This window comes from Xenia sp. Carnegie-2017, unplaced genomic scaffold (assembly GCF_021976095.1).
Source record: "Xenia sp. Carnegie-2017 unplaced genomic scaffold, XeniaSp_v1 HiC_scaffold_3, whole genome shotgun sequence".
NCBI classification, from domain to species: Eukaryota; Metazoa; Cnidaria; class Anthozoa; order Malacalcyonacea; family Xeniidae; genus Xenia; species Xenia sp. Carnegie-2017.
The window spans coordinates 10,453,712-10,475,131 of record NW_025813493.1 but is presented as its reverse complement, the minus strand read 5'-3'; the positions used below and the strand labels follow the sequence as shown (position 1 = coordinate 10,475,131).

Genomic DNA, 21,420 nt, shown 5'->3' with positions numbered 1-21,420 from the left:
TTTTCGCCCAAAATCTTCAATCTACAAGTAAAATCAAGTGAGGAAAGTAAATTCTTAAGATCAGTCATACAATGCTATATTTATTACACATCTAATTTATTCAACTCAATGTACATTGTAGTGATTGTTGAACTACTACACTGCCAAAGGGTTTATTAAAATAAAACTCGCCCACAGCGAGACATCTGCGTCTGTTGTGAATTGCAACCTGTGTTATGCACATTAGACTGGATAACGCATCTCTCGTGAAAATTAAAGCGGGAAGTTCGATCATTTGCTGTTGACTTAATGGGGGATGTCGGTCCTACTTTACCATCCTTTTGTATTACAAATTCACATTTTTTGCTTTCTTATATTTTAAAAACTTCTGATTTGGACAAAGTTTCAATGAAATGTACAGGAAAACCAGTGGAGAGTTTTAGCCCTAATGTTGTATTTTCTGTGCATTTGTAATGACTGAGAAATGAGATAGCATGTTGTATCGCCATTTAAAAGTTGAAGTTGACAAGGACAATTTCTGTTCCGCGAGGCATTTTTCGAAGATGAATTCTCAATCTACAACAAAGTATCAACAAACGCATTCATATCTTCAATATATTCATCTATAGTGTAGATCTTCATAAAGGAACTGGTTAAAGACTTTGCTTCACTAATGAAAAACAGAAGTTTTGCAGATTTTCTTTGATGTACATCTTGTATATTTTGATGATATATTTTTCAATTTACTGATGTATATCAAAACATCTTTCTGATCAATGGCGTAGCTAGCAAAAAACATTTGGTTGGGCTCACGAGGCGCCACTATGGTTGGCGCCGTGCAAGGAATTTTTCCGAATTTAGACTCCCTAGAACGTCGGAAACGGCTATCTTAGAAAGCAAATGCGTGATATTTATGCAGGAAATAGAACCATTTTGGTTAATTTTAATTTAAATTGCCGAAGGATCTTATAGTAAAGCAGAGAAAGAGTTTAAAAATAGTTGCAGATATGTGATTTATTTCCTCAACACCACATACATAAATAGATACCTATGTACATCTTGTAAAGAAACTTTGACAAAAGAACCGAAAAGGCTCAGATTTGTCATCAACAACTATCAAAAGTTGTGATGCCGTTCATTGTCGTGCTGAAATGACAATCATCATTGCCTGCATTACAAAGTTCCCGAAAAAATTCTCACATGTCATGGACGTGTGAATACCTATTTTTGAATACCTCTTTTTTATAAGAAAGCAAGTCTTCCTGGTTTTTCAATGAACTTCTTTACTACCTCATCATGCAATGTGTTGGCGTCTTCTTTCTCTGAGAGTATGTCTTTGTGAATGGAAATCCTGCAAAGAGAACTAAAACGTCCTTGGCTCATAGTATTTCTAAGATAATTTTTTACCCTCTTCAAACAAGAAAATGACCTCTCAACTGAAGCACTTGTAATTAACAAAACCCCATTTATCTTTAACAACTTTACAACTTCTGGAATACTAGATTGAAGATGGAACTCAAAAACATATTTCAATAGTTCATCGCATGAATCACGGTGAAAGTCTTTATCTATGTAAATAAAACAAAGTTGGCTAAATAGCATTGGTATGTCAAACATATCACCATAAACCTCCTTTAGATGATTTATCTTTTCTGACGGCATTTCACCTTTCCACATCTTAAACACCCTAGGGATAACAAGGTCTAAAAATCTAAAACGCTCCATATCCTGAAATCGCTCAGTCAGCATAGTCACAATTGTGTCAAGAATTTCAAAATACATTTGTTTTTAATTATGCCGTGGTCATACCTGGTTACTGGTGGTCCCACTTTCTTAACAGTCAGGTCGTACACCTGACAATATTCTGTATCATTTCTCAGAGAAGCAACAAAGGCCTTGAATCTCTCAACCCTACTCACTCCATAATGAAAGTCAGTGTCCTTGTCTTGCAAAATAGAATAACGTATGGATGACTGCTTAAGATTCTCTGGAAAACAAGTACCAAGAAACAAAACAAGAAGGCATAAGGTAGCCAAGTAAACCAGTAACCTTACTTAACGTTTCATCATCCCAACCTATTGGATTATCAGTAAGATTTTCAGATGTCTATCAGTTTCTCATAGTTAGAATGCAAGACATTGATGACATGAGCTCTATAATACCATCTTGTGTCACCAGGACTAGGAAACTCAAGCCTTTGGGATGATAGTAAAGCTTTTCTTTTTGAGGGAATTGCCAGTAAAGTGCAGAAAGCACTAATATTAACAAAGAAGATTTTACAGGTGAAATGGAGGATGCAGCTTGACATAATACTAAATTTAGTCTATGGGCAGCACAGTGAACAAATTGAGCATAAGGATAATCCTGCTGAACTTGAGCTTGAACACCATTGAGATGACCAGACATAACAGATGCACCATCATAAGTCTGTCCAATAAATTTCTCTTTCACATTATTATATTGACTTAACTTACCCCTAACCACTGATGATATAGCAGTTGCAGTCCTATCACAACTAACATCAACAAACCCAAGCTGTCTTACAATGACACTTTCCCCTTTGTCCATTCGAACAATTACACTCAATTGTTCTTTGGTAGAAACATCAGTTGCCTCATCAACCTGTATACTTAAGAAAGTGCAGCAATCTATTTCCTTTACAATCTCATCCTCTATTATCTTATCAAGACAATCAATCAAATCATTCTGAATATCAGGAGAGACTCCAGTAAACCGCCCTCCCCCAGCAAGGTGGGTTTCAGCAAGCCTGCCATGTAATCGCCTTTTAAAAACACAATCCATCTAGGCAAAACTTTAAAGTACCTCTCTATAGTTTCCTCTATTCATGCTGCCACTAGATTCATCATGCCCCCTAAATGCAATCTCTTGCCTAGACAAGTATAAAACAGCTTCTGTTATGGTTTTCCACATTTCCCTGTTTTGCCTTACCTCCTCGATATAACGCTGAATCTCTTCACGTCTGGCTTGCGACATGAGACAGTCGACACGAGGCTGAAAACCATAGGTTTTCAAGGTCTTGTAAGCACCCATGTGCGATTTTGCCTTCTCGTGCTTCTTATAATCGGATAGGAAATTCTTCATGTTTTTGAATCCCGTCTGCGTCCATGAAGATGACGATCCAGGGCAAAACAAAAGACAAGGCCAACAGAACAATGCATTCTTTTCTGAGCTACCACAAAGCCAATCTTTCTTCGAGTACCAACTTTCCTGAAAGCTTCTATTGCCTGTAGTCGCTTGTAAATTTTGAATTGGCCGCTGCTTTACGAGTATATTTTACTCGCCTGATTGTCGAACAGAAAATGGTTACTTTTGTAGTTCACTTATTATATCGATTTCATTAGCCGAAGCCTTTGTAATGTAAGTTATCATGATTTCCAAACGTATATTTTGAAAGCTCAAAATTCAAGTCACGCTTTTGAAAATGAGCCCGACAAGATGATGTTAAACGTTTGAATGTGTTCACAGCTACTCTCAACAAATGAGATTACAGATATTCCCACTATAGATTTTACTACTTGGTCGGGCTGAATTTTCAGAGCCCGACTAAACTGCGTAATGCCTGGTACTAGAAATGCACTAGTTATTGATGCTAAGTAACGTTTAAAAATATGATAATTTTGCTAACAACGACGAAATTTGACAAATGTTACACTAATAGACTGTGGATTATACCAAAAAGAATCGCAGAATTTAAATATTTAGTCGGGCTGGGCCCGACCAGCCAGACCGCTAGCTACGTCACTGTTTCTGATTATATATCTATGTTGATTTGTTTTGTTTCTTTACTGAATAAACAATTAAGACGTAGTTTGAAATTACAACCGTCATTTTTAATGTTTAAATTTGTGTAGAAAAAGAAATGTTTCAAGCAAATGTTTGAAGCAATCTTCCATGAACGTCAAAATGCTTTAGAGACCGAGCGAAAGTATTTCTTATTTTTATAGAGAAAAATAATCGCATTTTAAATTGCTCGATGTGGCTTGTTGAGACGAAAATTAAATTTTTTTATCAAGTGTACTCTCTCCGAATAGTAAAATTCACTTTTGCTATGATAAATATCACTTAAATACATTTTGCTTTTTCTTCGAACAATTTACACCGCTCTTAAATAAATTTAAAAAATTGATTTTCTAAACAAATTTTTTGCAAGAAATGACTCGTCGACTACAGTCATAATATCGTAAAAAATCCGCTCGCTGCTGCAGCCAATAAGAATGCAGGAAATCAAAAACTGTCCTTCGCATGTATAAATAAGAATCGAAGTAAAATATTTCTGGACGTTTTCGTGAAAGCTTGAAAAATCTGTTGATGATAATTGTAGTTTTTAACTTTTTTCATGTTTGTTTACGACATATTCAAAGATGGTATAGGAATTACAATATCGACATATTTTTCTAAATGTCACCTTGTTTTAGAGTTTTATAATTCATCTAGAAGATGAGAAGGTGTATATAAAAAATGTATTTAAAATTTATTTAAGAAAAGAAAGATTCATCCCGTGTCTGCACGGGCTGATGCAAACCGAGGAGACCTTTCAGACAAATCAAGAGCAGATCAATGCAAGCCCCAGACGAAAGGTCAAGGTCCGCACCTGCTTGAGAGTTCGTATAAACCTCTTCGAGGTTTGCATAAGCCTGTGCAAACACAAAAAACATCTTTTATTTCTTTTACAAAATAACAGTAATGGAAAACAGAAAAATTTGAAAAAAAAATTAATTTGCAATATCTCATTGATTGATTGATTGATTTTGTTGGTTGGTCTCAAATTGGATTTTACAGGCTAATGCAAACACAGCAATAGACCAATCAGCGCATGCATTTATTTTTTTCTATAAAAATAAAAGTTTCTCCGGATTGTAAATAAAATGACTTTATTGAGCTTTCAACTCGGTGCTTCGAGCCTTCATCAGAAAGATATAGGAAATTATATACTGTTCTTTTTCATATGTAGACGCTTAGAGCGTCTAACTGGATTAGCGGGTAGATTAATGTGATTGGATGATGTGGAATGCGTTGTCATGGGTATTGGTGTATTGTGAATATGACTGGTGTTATTATTATTAGAGTGTAATGCTTTGTCTTTATGTTTGGCGAAACATAATTTGAGTTTTTGTGTAGGTATGTGAGTTACGTTAATATTAAATAGTCGAAGAAATCTGGTAGTCATTTCTGATGTTCCGTTTATGTATGGTAATGTGACGATTTTTACTGTTTCGTCTGGTTTCTTGTTGCTTTTGTCGGTTTGTGTTTTGTTTTGTATTTTGTTTATAGTTTTGTTTATAAAGTTTCTAGGGTAATTGTTTTTAATAAATGTGGAGTATATAGTTGCGTTCTGTTTTCTTGGTTTCTTCGGTATTACAATGAGAGTGTATCCTGTTAAAAAGTGTTCGAATGCAGCTTATATCGTGTTGTGTTGGGTGGTTGCTGTTGAAATCGAGTATTTGGTCTGTGTAGGTGGTTTTGCGGTGTACTTGTGTGTTTAGTGTGCCGTCATCTGAATTTGTAAAAAAGAAAAATCATTCAGAACTCTTAACTATGAAAATATTTTATTTTGCTTATGAATGCGTGCTAATCTTAAACATAATTGTAAATATGTATATATATAGATGGAATTCATTCCAAATGACAATTGGCATAAAACAAAATGCTTGTCAATGTAAATGCTCATCTATGTAAAAGTAAAATTACAATTGAAAATAAAAATTTATTTCAAAAAATAAAAAGCACAGTTTTTTGTATGAAATAAGATATGTAGAATTCCGAAGAACAAAAATTATCATATATTTTCTTAAAATATTTGTTTCAACACCTTAAAATTTTCTTGAAATGCATTTAGGAAACTATTTTTCACCCTTTTAGAAAAAAATTAAAATATATTTTTGACCATATATGATGAACACATGTCTTAGGAACATTGACTGTTTACGCAAACCTCTCAATTTCGCATCAGTAGAAGTTGTGTGAGTGTCGTTGGACAGTCGCAGCAGCAACTATATCATAAAGAACATGATTTTAGGAATGATTACACTAACATAGGCAAGCGCTAATTAACCAGGCTTTCAACGTTGGTTCCAGCATTGCTACAACGTCGGACTTCAGCGTTCTATGAACGTTGCTTGAACGGCTAATTTCTACGTCGCTAACAAACGTTGTGCCAACTTCAGTACAACGTTAAAATAATCACTTAAATTAGTGCGAACGTCGTGAAAAGGTTAGGTCGGACCTGACGTTCTCACAACCTTTTAACCAACGTCATAAGTAAGTGGTGTGGTAGCTGGGATACCCATCATGCACTCACAACTAAAGAAAAAGGACAAAAAAACTACAAACAACGCCAAAACTACAACAATGCACTCTAATAATATTAACAACAGTCATATTCACAATACATCAATACCCATGACAACGCATTCCACACCATCCAATCACATTAATCCACACGCTAATCCAATTAGACGCTCTAAGCGTCCACAAATGAAAAAGAACTGTATATAACTTCCTATATCTTTCTGATGATGGCTCGAAGCACCGAGTTGAGAGCTCACTAAAATAATTTATATACAATCCGAAGAAACTTTTATTTTTATACATTAAATATGCCTGGATTACCAATTTTTAAACGTATTTTTTTTTGTATTTTATATTACTATCTGATTGAAAAATTTTGCCAATTGTTAATGTTAAAACTTCCTAATGCTCACCAATAGCTTTTATGTTAGCTTCAAAAAATTTTAAGATTGTCTGTGTAAGGGAATAATTTAACTTAAAAAATAACTTATGCTTACGTTTTTTTAGTAAATACCACAAGCATCCATTTTGAGAAGTTCACAATAACGATTAAAGTCTTGAGTTGTTCAATTTCATATTACTTATTGTTCCCATCGTCTTGCAATTCCTTAGCGTCAATAGTCAATACTTTTTTTGCTGTTAAATAATGAACTTTTTATGATGTACAAAAAAAACCTCGTTGGTTAGTGCGAAAAGATTCAGCAGTGAAAGACGAAATATTTCAATTCTATATAATACAGCACTAAGTCATTTCTTCATACTTTACACAAAATTTTTTTCTGTATGGAGACAATTTTCCTGACTGGGTGAAGACGTGATCTGTAAGTGTTTGCAAGGGTAAAATTACTACTTTGTTTTTATGTAGGCCGTAATTGTTGCCACACCAACTAATATTTTGCGCCAAATCACTTTCAAATCAAATCTTAACAACAATAAGTCCCAGTTGGCGACAAGAAAAAACCTTCAAGCTATGAACCATATTCTTACCTTGCATTCATCAAAAATCTTTCTTCAAACCAAAACAAGATTCTGGGAAGATGAAGGAATCAAAGGTGGGTTTTCAGTTACAAACCTCCCCATTGGTCAGGTTCATTACGTCACCCCGGAAGACCCCTGCACAAAAAAGGGCTTGTAATGATTTACTTATGGACGAAGGAGGCTTTGCTTTTTGGGTCCATGGAGGGAGAATAAGTAAAACGAAAAGTAGTGGAACAACTCGGAGAAATTCATCCAACATTAAAAGAAGACATTGTATCGAACTGTATAATTCATCATTGGTATAGGCTGCCCTCTTATCAAGGCGCGTGTGGAGCAATGAAAACTGCTCAATACAGCAACATCAGGTAGGATCATTTAGGATAACATGCAATTTTTTCATGAAAGAACACATAACAAGCTAGAGTACATAAAATTACAAATATAGCTAACCCTGAACCATAATTGACTAATTATAGAATATGACCGTAGAGAGATCAGTTGTGTTCATACCAAGTTGTGTGCTGGCCACGAACTTTGACTGTATGATGAAATACAACATTGCCACAAGTTTTTTGCCGTAATTTTTATAAGATTCTGAAATCCTCCATTTTATTACAGCTGATTTATCAGAGCCGGGTGTATAAAAAATTAAATTTGTACTTCAACTCTTAATTTTTAAGACAGTATTTGAAGCTTGTCTTAGAAACATGTGCTTACATTTTTAATAAGTTGAAGAATTGTGGCAAATTTGATTGATATCTGAGCTTCGTATAAACTTTATAGGTGAAACAAATTTTTTATTTGGTCGTGACTTACAATATTTTTTGTCAAAACTTGGTATTTATGGGAGCCTATGGGAAACGTTCATTTCGCTGGTGAAGGAATTTCCTTTACACGAAAGTGGATACAAGGTGCTTTAGAAAGTGGTTTAAAAGCTGCATATCAAGTTTATGAACGACATATGGACAGAAATGGTCACCATGTTTAAATAGACACAAGAATGTCACAATTCCTTCAATACTTTTCCATTTTTTCAAATATTTGCATAAAGTTTTTAACCATTTTAATAATTGTCCCTCTTGTAGGAGTAAATTACTTTTGACCTTCACCTCTCGCGGGAACTTAAGCCATCATGGTATCACCTACTTCCAACGAATGGAGAGAAAAAGAATTATTACAAATAGACTTACTTACGCTTGTTTAATTCTGAAGCTTAGGCCATTTAGTAGCTATCGCTAAAATATATTTTTTTTCTTTTAACGATGAGAAATGTACTCTGCGTGTGCAATTCCTATTTTTTTATCATCATATTTGATGTAATGTGTCATATGATGAAAAAAGCATTAATTATTTATTACAAATATATGAAATACTTTTTGTTAAGCTTTAGTCATTAGGTATGGTTGAAATACATTTGCAAGAAATTTTAAACACCAATAGCCCGTTTTTTTTCTCCATGAAGTCAAACAACATGCTAGTACAATTCTTTTTTAATTTGAAACTGGTCTAGGGTAAGATTATCTTTAAATCACGATCTCTCGCGTCTTTCCCTATTGTTGATAACAAAGAACAAAAAATAATTAGCATGAAGGATCAAAACAGGAACTAAAATATTGGTCCATATTGAAAAATTTCTTTATTGTTTCGAACATTGCAAATCCCATAGGGAATGGCCAAAAAGACCTAATATAGTTAAAAACAACTGTTTAAAACCAGAAACATTTAGCAGAAGTTGACTCCTGAACAGTATTTGGAAGAAATGTATCGTGTCTTTTAGATTTAAAACTGTTCTTTTAGAACTATCGGGTAATTAATCTTAATATAAACTGTTATTCTCCGAACTAATATGTTATTTTGGTCATCCACCAAGGAAATTGGGATATTAATAAAACAATTTTTAGATTTTTCATAACGGCAATTGTTCCTTTTGATTATTATTAAGCCAAGAGAAATTAAATTTGTGCAAGTTTAGTATAAATTAACATTTATTTACAATCCGAAAACTTTTTTGTGATGAAAAACTTTATATTTATAGAATTGTTACGTAAAAATTAGAAAATGCTTCATTTGGCACCGCAGAACATCAATAATTTGGTGGATGATATATTTATAATAATAGATGTTATAATGACTTCTATAGAATGAGCTGGACATATAATGTTGTCTGAAAGCAGGTTCACACTCGATTATAGTTAACAGACAAAGTCACCTGCATATTCATTATTTTATGTCAGCAGTCAGTACTAATTAATTGACCCTTATTCGTGTAATGCTTAGCCTATACTTTTCCATACAACATATAAAAATTTATGAATCACAATGGCCTTTATTAACCGTCTAAAAATAAAAGAAAAGGCGATGCGTTGTAGATTTCTCTCTATGTTTGGACAGATATTTTCTCCAGATGGTCCTTTCTTTTTTAACTATGTATTGTATTTATTGGCAGAGTCTGGAAATATTTGTAAAAAACATGGCACTGGCTGTACAGTCTTTTAAAGATAAACATGTGGAAATAAAATTAATGACACCTTAAAAAATTGCAAGAACAAGTATAACACAAAATTATGATGATTCATTAAAGTATCACTTTATTATTATTTAGCAAAGAAAACATTGATTCATGCAAGCTTAATAAACTTTAAATCCTAAACTACCACCGAAAGTTTATTGAACTAATTAAAAGTTTTCTTCAATTAAACTGTGCGCATAATTTTTGTTTATGGAATTGCGAAATAAAATTTACAAAACAATTCATCTGTGATCACGGAAGATTGATAATTCGGATGGGCCCCATTCATATATTCACATGTTATAATCCACGATCACAAATGATCATAACATGAACCAGTAAATCGAAAATGCATTTATAAATATTCAGCTCACCCACCCTCCCCACCTCTTCCCATTTATCAATTATCAAAAGTCCCTGCTGACTTAAAGAAAATTAATGGCGTTGTACATTGAATATAGAGAACAAACTTTTTTAATACAAACATGTATCGGCAAACTTACGTGTATAAATAAATAATGATAAGTTACTTACAGGTAATTGAGATGAGTATAATGTTACAATTTTTTTCAGCTAACTAGCATATAGAGGTTGGACGATATAAAAACGGAAGAAAAAATCAGCATAAAATTATATTTACAAACCTGGAAGAGGCAAGGTCAGATCCTCAAGTCTGGCAAACATTGAGTGATAAGATCGGTAAAAAATTCAATAATAATAGTATATAGTTAGAACCCGAGTACAGCATAAGAAAACGATCGGATTCAGTGCGTTTTGCAGACATTGTGATCACAACTACCATTGGGAAGCCGAAATACAGTCTCAGACTCAGATGAGCATCGAGTGCATTTCTTCATTGCTGTTATCGATACTATGCTTGGTAAACTAAAATGAAGATCTTCCACTGAAACTTGTGGCATCATGAAATGAGTTAGTGCACTTTCGCCCAAAAATAATTTATTTTATCAAGATGATGCGTTGCAGTAAATGTCAGCGTATTATGGATGTGTTGATGAAGATCTTTAGATGTGAGCTTTACCAAGCAAGAAAACTCTTTGCCAGGAAAGGAGCTCGAGGCATCATTGTTACATCTCTCGTAGAATTAGCACAAGTTCTATTATCTTACATTCTTTGAGCTATTATCTTCAAGAAGCATTCTTTGAGCTATACAAACTGGTTTGTATAGCACTTACGCTTTCTCTCTATTCTGCTTGGTGCGAAAGAAGTTTTTCTTGCTTGAAAATGCAGAAAAATTCTTTAAGAAATTGTACCGTTATTAAAAAAATTTTACCAAAAAAATTCGTTTGCAACCAGCGTAAAGCAAGTTATGTCATATGCCCCTCCAGAAAAATCGAGCTTTAGCTTGTGCCCCCCTCCTACTTACAAATTTCTGTTAACGCCGCTGTTAAAAGCTGTGTATACTGAATTACGCATGTGCAGTGATATAATAATGACGAGTAAATAAAGTTTGCTTTTGTATAGTGTGAAATAGCTACAGTGAAGTCAGTCCTTGCGTTTAAGGGCTGATTACACGAGCCCGGTTAGCCGTGATTCAGAAAAGCGTTAAATGATTTTGGCAGATGGAAACGATTTAACTCATCATCAGAAAAATCTTCTCGAGCAATTTCAGAATATTCTGATTTACAAACTACGCAAAACCTTTAAAACTACAACATCTAATTTGGCGTTATTTGAGAAGTACAACATGAATGACTAGTAGCGCCCAACAAACAATTGTAATTTTTACGATGATGTTTTTCCCCATTTAATGCTTCGAAGTCATTTCACGCCTCACCGAATCCCAGTTAGCCAGGATTATGTAAACAGCCCTGAATTCTGCTATGCAAAATTTTCAGTGTTCTCTGACTGTTAAAACAAAAGATTTTTTAAAAAATAAATAATGATATTTCTCTGAAATTTAAATAACATGACCAAATTTTGCCCGCTAGATAAACTACAAGAAGAAATGAACGTATTATTGTTTCTGAGGCCGCCATGTTTTCTTATTTTCTATTTTTCCAGATGGGCAACGAATTTCCAAGCAGCGTATTTCCTTTCTAAAAAGATGTACTTACATTATACAGTATAAGTATTCACCAAGAAACCACAGATTTAAATGTTGTAATGAATCTTAAGTTTCTTCAAATTTAGTTGAAGTGTGTAATAGCCATGGTGAATGAAGATAAAAATCTTGGTAATTCTATAAAAAGAACTGTTGAAAATTACAATTAAACAGCTCGTTGCAATTCGCACACTTCTTATCAGGTATAATTAAAAATAAAAATCGACTAATATTTCTCGTCAGTGTTATAGATATAAGTATAACTCACACATTGTAAAAACAATACAGATTTGTAAGGGAAGAAATTATGATTTCATTTAAGATTTACATTGAGGGCTTGCTTTGCTAATGTTTGTAATGACGGCAAGAAAAAATGATATCACCAAAGCACAACCTAGGAGGTGATATTTAAAACAGGGATGAGTAAAGACAGAATTAGTTAACAATGGGCGGATATAGGGCTCGTTAAATCAGTCACGCAACTGTCGTTTACAGTTCAAAAATTACATGTTCAAAGTGATTTCAAACTCATCAATAAAAGGAAATTTGTGATTATTAAATTCTTGAATATATTATCACTCGGATCAGTTTTCACAATTCAGCTTTATGGCAGAAAATTCTAATATCTTTTTGGTTACCAGAACAATGTATCTTGACTGATCTGGAAAGATATTAACCGACTGACTGATAAGCGCTGGATGGATTGACTAGTTTGATGGATTAGGAAGTCCAAAAACGATCAGATGAATCATTTTATTGGTAAATAGACAGGTTAGTGAACGATTTTGAATTATCTGAAATGATCTTGACTTAAGCCTGTTTTCCACTAGCCATGTATCGTAACGTATCGTAGCAAAATGTAACATGGCGCATGCGTGCTTGTGCCTATTGACCATAAAATTCATAAGCACGCATGCGCCATGTTACGCATCTTCAGAACATCAAGTACATAATTAATACAAAGATTATATAAAAGTAATATGATACATATATTATAACAGTAATAAGGTAATGAGATGAATTAATGAGGAGCGTGTTACATACTAAATTTTGTGTTGAATCTAAAAACTTGAACATTGAGTTCAGAGTTAGTTTCGTTAATGTGCAGTGCTTCTTTGATTTTAAGGGAGAATGAGGTGTCTGCATTGTCGATGATTTTGAAACAAAAAGGTGAATAATTGGTTTTACATGAGTGAGATTTAGAAGGTGTAGGTAGATATGAGAGTTTTTTTCTGTTGTGGTATGTTCCCTGATTCTGGTGGATAAATGGCGCGAAGTTTCGCCAATGTATCAGGAATTACATCTCGCGCAATTGAATTCATATACCACCATGGATTTAATTGAATCAGGGATCGGGTCTTTGAATGAGAAGAAGTTTTTGATTTTAAATGATGTGAAAATTAGTTGAATGTCAATATCTGTACAGAAGCCTTTCATAATGTTCGTACGTCTACGCTGTGTGTGTCGTGAGTAATGTCCGATGTATGGTAGTTTGAAGTATAGAGTTGTTATTTTGGAATTTTCATTTGTGTTGGTCGTCACGGTCGTGTCAGGAGTTTCGGTGTCCAGTTTGAGGTTATTGCCTTGTTTGTTGTCGAGATATCGTTTTACGGTTCGGTTAGTAAAGTGTAGTGGGAAAGAGTTTCGTAAAAGAGTGGATGTGATGTTTTTTATGTCTCTTTAAAAGCCATTGTTAGTATTGCCCAGTTTGTATGTCTGTCGATTAGAGTGCGTATAAGTCCGGTTTTGTATGAAAGCGGTGCGAAACTAAAATAGTTCATCAGAAGTCATTTAAAATAGACGACAAATTTCTTTATAGCAAACATGTTTCTGCATACTTTATACCAACTTCTGTGCGAAGTGAATAAATATAGGAAGTTTACATGATAATATGTTATAGTGATCGGTAGTGGGAAACAAATAAATTTTGGAAAGACATCAAAGGATTGACAATTACTGAGGAAATTTACATCTAAATGACCCTTACGTTTTTTAGCTGTTAACTTTTCCAATTTTCGGAAATCAGCTAAGGAAACCTTTCCCTTTTATAATTATTCACTTCGCACTGCAGATGCATAGAGTATGCCGATACATGTTTTCTATAAAGAAATTTGTCGTCTATTTTAAATGTCTTGTAACCATTGTGCTGACCCGTGTATGTTGGTTTGTGATATATAGATGTTGTACAGCTGTCATAAGATTTTGTTAGTAAAATGCCAAGAAATAGCAGTTGATCTTGTTGTTCAGTTTCGAATGAGAATCTAATGTTTTTGCGTGCTGTGTGTTGATGTAATTATACAATTTCATGGCGTCAGTCTCATTAGTAAAAACACGAAAAATATCGTCAACGTAACTGCGGTAAAATAGTGGTTTAGTTTCGTTGTAATTGTTTAGCCAGTTTCGTTCATGTGAGCCCATGAAAATGTTAGCAAGTATAGGGGCTAAGGGAGAACCCATCGCAACACCGTCCGTCTGGTCATAAAATTTTCCATTGACTAAAAAATGCGTCTTTGCTGTCACTATCAAAAACAGATGCGTGAGGTCCGTCTTGTTTATAGTGATACTGGGGTTGTGACATTGCGTCAATTGCTAGGTTGATGGTTCAGTCAGTGGTATGTTTATGAATAGGCTTTCAACGTAATAACAGATGAAGAATTTGTGACAAGAGGTGGATGGGTTGAAAGATGAGAAGTCGTCGAGGAAAGTGAAAGAATCTTTAGTGGAGTGGTCATCTGGTACGAGTGGTGTTATTAGAGAACTAAAATACTTAGCTAAATTATAATTGTATGCGTTGATGGATGAAACTATCGGTCGTTGATCTGGTGTTCGTTTCTTGTATAGTTTCGGTAAGCCATAGAAGCGTGAGAGTTGAGAACCTCTGGGAAGATTTCATTATAGACTTTGTTGTTAATCGAGCCTTTCTTTAGAAGCTTTCTTAACAGTCATTGCAGTTTTGCTTCACGTGATAGTGTGACATGGACTTTGCTGTATTGTTAGTAATTTTAAGACAGGAGTTACGATACATTTGACGATCCAGAATCACAACGCCGTTGCCTTTTTCCGGTTTGAGAATGATAATGTTTGGATTGTTGCGAATGTTTTTAAGGATGCGATATTTTTTGAAGTCAGCTGGTGTCGGGTGATAAGATGAGATGTTCGAGTGAGCGATGTGTGCCCTGCCAGCTCTGTTTTGAGATGCATGTAGTTTTCTTGATTGCGAATGTTGTGTTTCATAGTTTGGTGGATTTTTTCGAATGTTGCCAGAATTTCCGTTGAGTTGAGTCGAAGTGGTTTAATGCTGAACCCAAATCCAAGTTCATTTCCTTATTATTGTTATAATTTATGTATCATATAAACTTTGTATAAACTTTTATATAAACTTTGTATTACATAGGTATTATTCACTTATACTGAAGATGGCATCATGAGACGCCGAAACATGTCTATTCTAAAAACACTCGTCGTCTATATTAAATGCACATTAGCAAAAGCGCTTCTACGAAATTATGAAAACAGGCTTTATCAGAACTAACTTGTCCTGCTACCGAATTTTGGAAAATTTTTTACAGATTTAAATTATTCACATGAATACTGATCTAAACTACAATTCTTAAGCGAGGGAAAATTTATGAATGAATTGTGATTGTCTTGGCAAAGACAATCTGTCAATCATGAGAGTAAATTTCTGCAATTGCTAATAGAAAGCAACTCATCCTTGTGTAGGAATATCGATTATTAGGGAATGGCCCATATTGGTAAATACATAATATTGGTGTTCAATTCATTTGAAATGCATTATTTAAATAAACGAATCAGAACATACGACCTTCGAAAGATACGACCTTTAAAGTCATACAAACGTATTGCACATAAATCAAATAATATATTTACCATTTACTGTGCTATTTACATAAATCGATTGAATAAAAAACTTAAACAGATTTCTGGGCCGCCTTTGGTGAACCATGCATGCATTAACCAATCTTATTTACATATCAATGTTTTGAAGTTGTAAGTCAATGCGCTGAATATTGGCAACTTTGGTGGCAATATTTTGAACAGTTAAAGATTTATGATGCGAATAACATTGATGTTTGTGCTCAGCAAGTAAAACTACTTATATTTATGCCGTTTAAACTTAAATAAGGCTTTTATTCTAAAAAATGTGTGCCTATAAAATACAGCATGTTTTACCACCACAAAATACAGCGCAAATTATATAGACACAATCTGGTTCGATCTTGCCTTGATTTGTGAAAGTCTTTATAAATCTCGAGAATAATATGTGATTACTTACCTTAAAGAAACAAATTGGAAAAATATATGGGAACTTTATTTCTTGATTTGCATTTAAGCTTGGGATATTCACGTCTGCGGTGCTCAGAATAAAGCTAGGTTTCCATATGATCGTGAACGTGTTGCAACAATGTCGTGAATGTAATGACAGTTTCGTAAATGTCTTGAAAATAGAATATAACTCTATCTTTGCGACTCTGCAACGACATTTCCGAATATAAGTCACAACCATGTGGAAACCAGACTTCATATTGACAGCCAAAATTTTCATTTGTTGAGATCAGCAACATGGCCGAATTGCATATAATGTTATCTTGGAGAAAATTAATTTTGTTGTTTAGAAGCTTCACACTGAAATATATGAACATTTAGCCCGACATATAGCTACAGTATATAAATTTTCAAAATGAATAGATAAGTTTATATCTAATTCATGGAGGTTACACCTCTGATTTATTAAATGATTTTACCAGCTGATTGGTAGCAATTGACATGTAAACAGTTCGCGATGCTTTATTGCATTTTAATTAAATAAAGTAAGCCTTTCTTTTGACATTGTGCCAGTATTAAACAATGGCGACAATAAAAACAATCAAAACTTTACTGTTCATTTTACTTTGGGTAATTCAAATTTACTTAAAATAGTTTATTTCAATAAATTTTTTCTTTGTAAAGTCAAACAAAACAAAGCAAAATAAAACAACTTTTGTTAAGTTCAGGGGCTGATTGACGTAGGATTTTGAATACTGTACACAAATTTTAGGATGTCACACATGCCATGTAATACCATATGTTAATTAAAATTGATTAAGTCAAGCAACGCATATTATGTAGGTCCATACAGTCCCACTGACATTAGTGGCTTATTGAAATGCACTTTGGTTGTAAGCTTTTATCAATAAAAATGTTGACAACATACTCGAATGGGTGCATACTAGAGCTCATCTGATATCCATTACACCGTTTTACATACAAACATAATAAACAGTAAGCCAATATAGATGGCCAATAACATGAATATCTTTTTAAAAAAGGAAAAGTGTGTTTTGTAAGAATTAAACCTTTTGAGAAAAAACTCAATTTTTTTTCTGCCAAAGATTAAACAAAAACTATCAGAGTGAAAATTTGCAATTAAGGACAGCTTAATGCCATAAATGTTTATTAGGCATTTCACTAGACTATTATCTTCTGTATGTATATATGCAAGGTGTGCTATATAGCAATCACTAGTAGCATTGTATTTGCAAATACAAACAGAATGTAACCAACATGTCTTTAATTATATGATTACATGAATGTTAAAATTGGTTCATGTGTCATGCTTACTGGTTATCTTTTCATATGATCAAAGCTCGTTTAAATGTAAATCTGAAATAATTTAGTTTAGAAATTATAATGATCATCAGAAAAATTACCTAGTGATCATGAGAAATACTTTGCTGTTTTGCCAAATTTCAAGGTTTATCTGCATACATAGGAAGACATTTTTACTTTATAGAAAATGCTTTTCATACATCAATAGCCCTTTGGAATTTATGGCAAACAATCTGGTATGAGCCGTAGATTAACACACCTTTACATCTCTACATGAGGTGTTCAGTTATAAAAGGGGACAATATGTGACATGGGACAACATTTCATGTATGTGAAATACTCAGGTTTAATACAATTCCAGTCATATTGTCAAAATAAAAAGCTTCATGGATCAGATCACTCAAAATCACTGGTTATAGTAAACAGCTTCTCATGTAATCAATGTTAGTTTTCTCAAATCTTAAACAATATGTAGTATAACTTTCCGATGATTGAATGATCAATGATCATAAACTGAAAAGCCCAAACATTTGTTTATGATAAAGTAAATAATAGTATGGCGCCTTATGACTACAGATTTTTTTTCCATTGAAATATATTTGCAGGAATGTAGGATTTCGCTGCCATATAACGGCCACGATTCCCCAAGCAGTAAATTTATCATAGCTAAAAGTCCTTTGGCAACAACAATTTTAGAAGCATCAATCTGCTTACCATACGCCATATTGACATAAATCGCATAAACGCACACGCATAAATTGACTTTGATATATTACATTCATGCATACACTTCACTTGTCCTTTACTTACGATTTTGGATGTAAATTTCTGCTGATAAAACTCAAAACAATGTTGGCTTTCTTTTGAACATCAATGACTGAAATGTCGCTCGCGAGATCGTCTTTGCCAAGCATTTACAATTTATCCATAAATTTTCACCCTCTTGAAAAATTCACAAATGGACAGCAGCATTCATGTCAATATATGAATTTGTAAAGATTTCCATAAATTCCATCTGATTGTAGTTTAGTTTCTATCATGCTTATAAAATTACTATGAAACGATCAAACATTCAATTCAGAAGTGACTATGTTAGTTCAGTTGGCTATCAGACGACTCCGTCAAACCAATCACAATAAAACAAAATTCAAATGAACAAATTGTAAGATAGCAATCGGACTACCTTATACGTCCGGCCACCCCTCTTATCAGTCGAGACCATTCTAAACTGTCCACTGATCTGGCCATTGACCAATAAAATAAGCGTTTTTCATAGACTCCTTTATCAGTCGAACCAGTCACCAGCTTATCAGTCGGTTATTCCAGGTCAATTAAATTTCAACTGATCTGGTTACCAACGAGATATTCATTGGATTAGTCATTAGTTTTCAATAATAAAATGGGATTATTATCACGAAGTAAATGCGATAATAAAGTAAGAATAATTAATGATTTTAAAATTAATATGAATAGGTAATTTTTGAATTTCAAACATCAGTCGCGCGACGGATTTGACATACTCTAGATCCGCCCCTGCAATGAATGACACTATGACAGTATAAAATACAAACAGTACTATAATGCCTAAATGTGCCAAGGGCGGATCTAGAGTATGCTGCCAAATCCGTCAAGCGACCAATGTTTGAAATTCCAAATTACCTGTTCATATTAATTTCAAAAAATCATTAATTATTCTTACTTTATTATCGCATTTACTCGTGATAAAAATCCAACCATTTATCAGAAACCAAATGACTAATCCCAATGAATATCTCGTTGTTAACCAGATTAGCTTAATGTACTGACCTGGGAATTTCCAACCTGGGATTGATAAGCAGGGTGGCTTGACTGGTTCGACGGATAAAGGAGTCTATGAACGCCAGTAAAAAACGCTCATTTTGATACAATGGCCAATCATGGACAGTTTTAATGGTCTAGAATTGATAACAGGGTGGCTAGGACGTATATGAGTCCAATTGCTATCTTACAATTGGATTCATTTGAATTTTTGTTTTATTGTAGATTGGTTTGACGGATTTCGACTGATAGCCAACTGAACTAAATTATAGTCAAGCCTACCGTCTGAATTGGAATGTTTGATCGTTTCATAGTAATTTTCAAAGCATGATTGAAACTAAACGCAAATCAGATGGAATTTATGGAAATTCCAACAAATTGATATATTGACATGAATTGTCCAAACTGTGAATTTTTTCAAGAGGGTGAAAATTTATGGATAAATTGTAAATGCTGGCAAAGACGATCTCGCGAGCGACATTTCTGTCATTGATGTTCAAAAGAAAGCCAACATTGTTTTGAGTTTTGACGGCAGAAATTTACATCCAAAATGTAAGTAGGACAAGTGAAGCGTATGAATGTAATATATTCAAAGTCAACTTATATGAGTGCGGATGATTTGGCGTCAATATGGCGTATGGTAAGCAGATTGATGCTCTAAAATTGTTGTTGATTTAGCTGACTTTGGCTATGATTTCTTTAATGTTTGAGAACGTGGCCGTTTTACGGCAGCGAAATTCTACATTCTGCAAATATATGCCATTTCAATGGACAAAAAGCTGCAGCCATGAGGCGCCATACTATTATTTACTTCTTATCATAAACAAAATGTTTAGGGCTTTTCAGTTGATGATCATTGATCATTCAATCATTGTACAGTTATACACGTATTGTTTAAGATTTGAGACAACCAACATTGATTACATGAGAAGCTGTTACTATAACCTGCATTTTGCCTTCTGATCCATGAAGCTTTTTATTTTGATAATTTGCTGAAATGGTATTAAACCGGAGTATTTCATATACATGAAATGTTGTCCCATGTCACATATTGTCCCCTTTTTAACTGAACACCTCATGTAGAGAGATGTAAAGGTGTGTTAATCTACGGCTCATAATAGATTGTTTGCCATAAATTCCAGCGCTATTAATGAAAAGCATTTCCTATAAAATAAAATGTCTTCTATATATGATAAACTCGAATTTTGGCAAAACATGCTATTTCATGATCACTAGGTAATTTTCTGATGATCATTATAATTTCTAAACTAAATTATTTCAGATTTACATTTAAATGAGCTTTGATCATTTGAAAAGATATTTATCATAACCAGTAAGCATGACAAATGAACCAATTTTAACGTTCATGTAATTATATAATTAAATACATGTTGGTTACATTCTGTTTGTATTTGCAACACAATGCTACTACATTGCCACCTTGCATATACATACAGAAGAAAATAGTCTAGTGAAATGCCTTATAAACATTTATGGCATTAAGCTGTACTTAACTGCAAATTTTCACTCTGATAATTTTGCTTAATCTTTGGCAGAAAAATTTTGAGTTTTTTCAAAAAGTGAATTAGCTGGCACTGATGTGGGAGATGGGTAAAGAGTTACACAAACTGCATGGTTTAAAGTCTGGAGCTTTCTATATCTATGAACTGTCACTTGTAGTACCAAATTTCTAACCTAACTCATTACATAGGATTTAAATGGGGGTCTCTAGGGGGTCTATGCCTGACAACTTGGTAGAAATTTTAAAAGACTATATATCTGTTTTGAATAGCATTATTGTAAAATAAATTTTACGTTCCTAGACATGCTAATGAGCCACATTTGGCATGATAATGGCAAAACAGTCAAGTATTGTTCACTTCATTTTTGAAAAAAAATGCAAAATGTGTTGTTTTACAAAACGATGCCTACAAAATACATTTTGTATTGCTCTAAAAACGCTGACCATGCATTTTCACTCTGAAATTCAAAAATTTCTCAGGGAGAGAATGCCCCAGACCCCCATGTAAGTGGGAGCGCCTCCGACGTTTTATGACTGATGTTTGAAAAATCCTAGATCCGCCCTTGAATATGCCTACAATCACAGAATGAATCTCTTATCAGATCTGTTTTACACTGACTAATGCAAACGCGGCTGGAGACAAATCACCGCTCA

At 33.7% G+C, this 21,420-nt stretch overlaps 1 protein-coding gene across 1 annotated transcript; it reads right to left on the bottom strand.

Annotated features, from left to right (window-relative positions):
* Positions 1–1,221: 1,221 nt before the first annotated feature.
* LOC124454207 (zinc finger MYM-type protein 1-like) lies at positions 1,222–2,910 on the bottom strand. The gene is made up of 5 exons (XM_047005013.1): positions 2,803–2,910; positions 2,260–2,658; positions 2,034–2,085; positions 1,789–1,966; positions 1,222–1,477 (listed from the first exon to the last, which is right to left on the bottom strand). The coding sequence occupies exons 1-5, from the start codon at positions 2,908–2,910 to the stop codon at positions 1,222–1,224; spliced, it is 993 nt and encodes a 330-aa protein (XP_046860969.1).
* Positions 2,911–21,420: the final 18,510 nt, after the last annotated feature.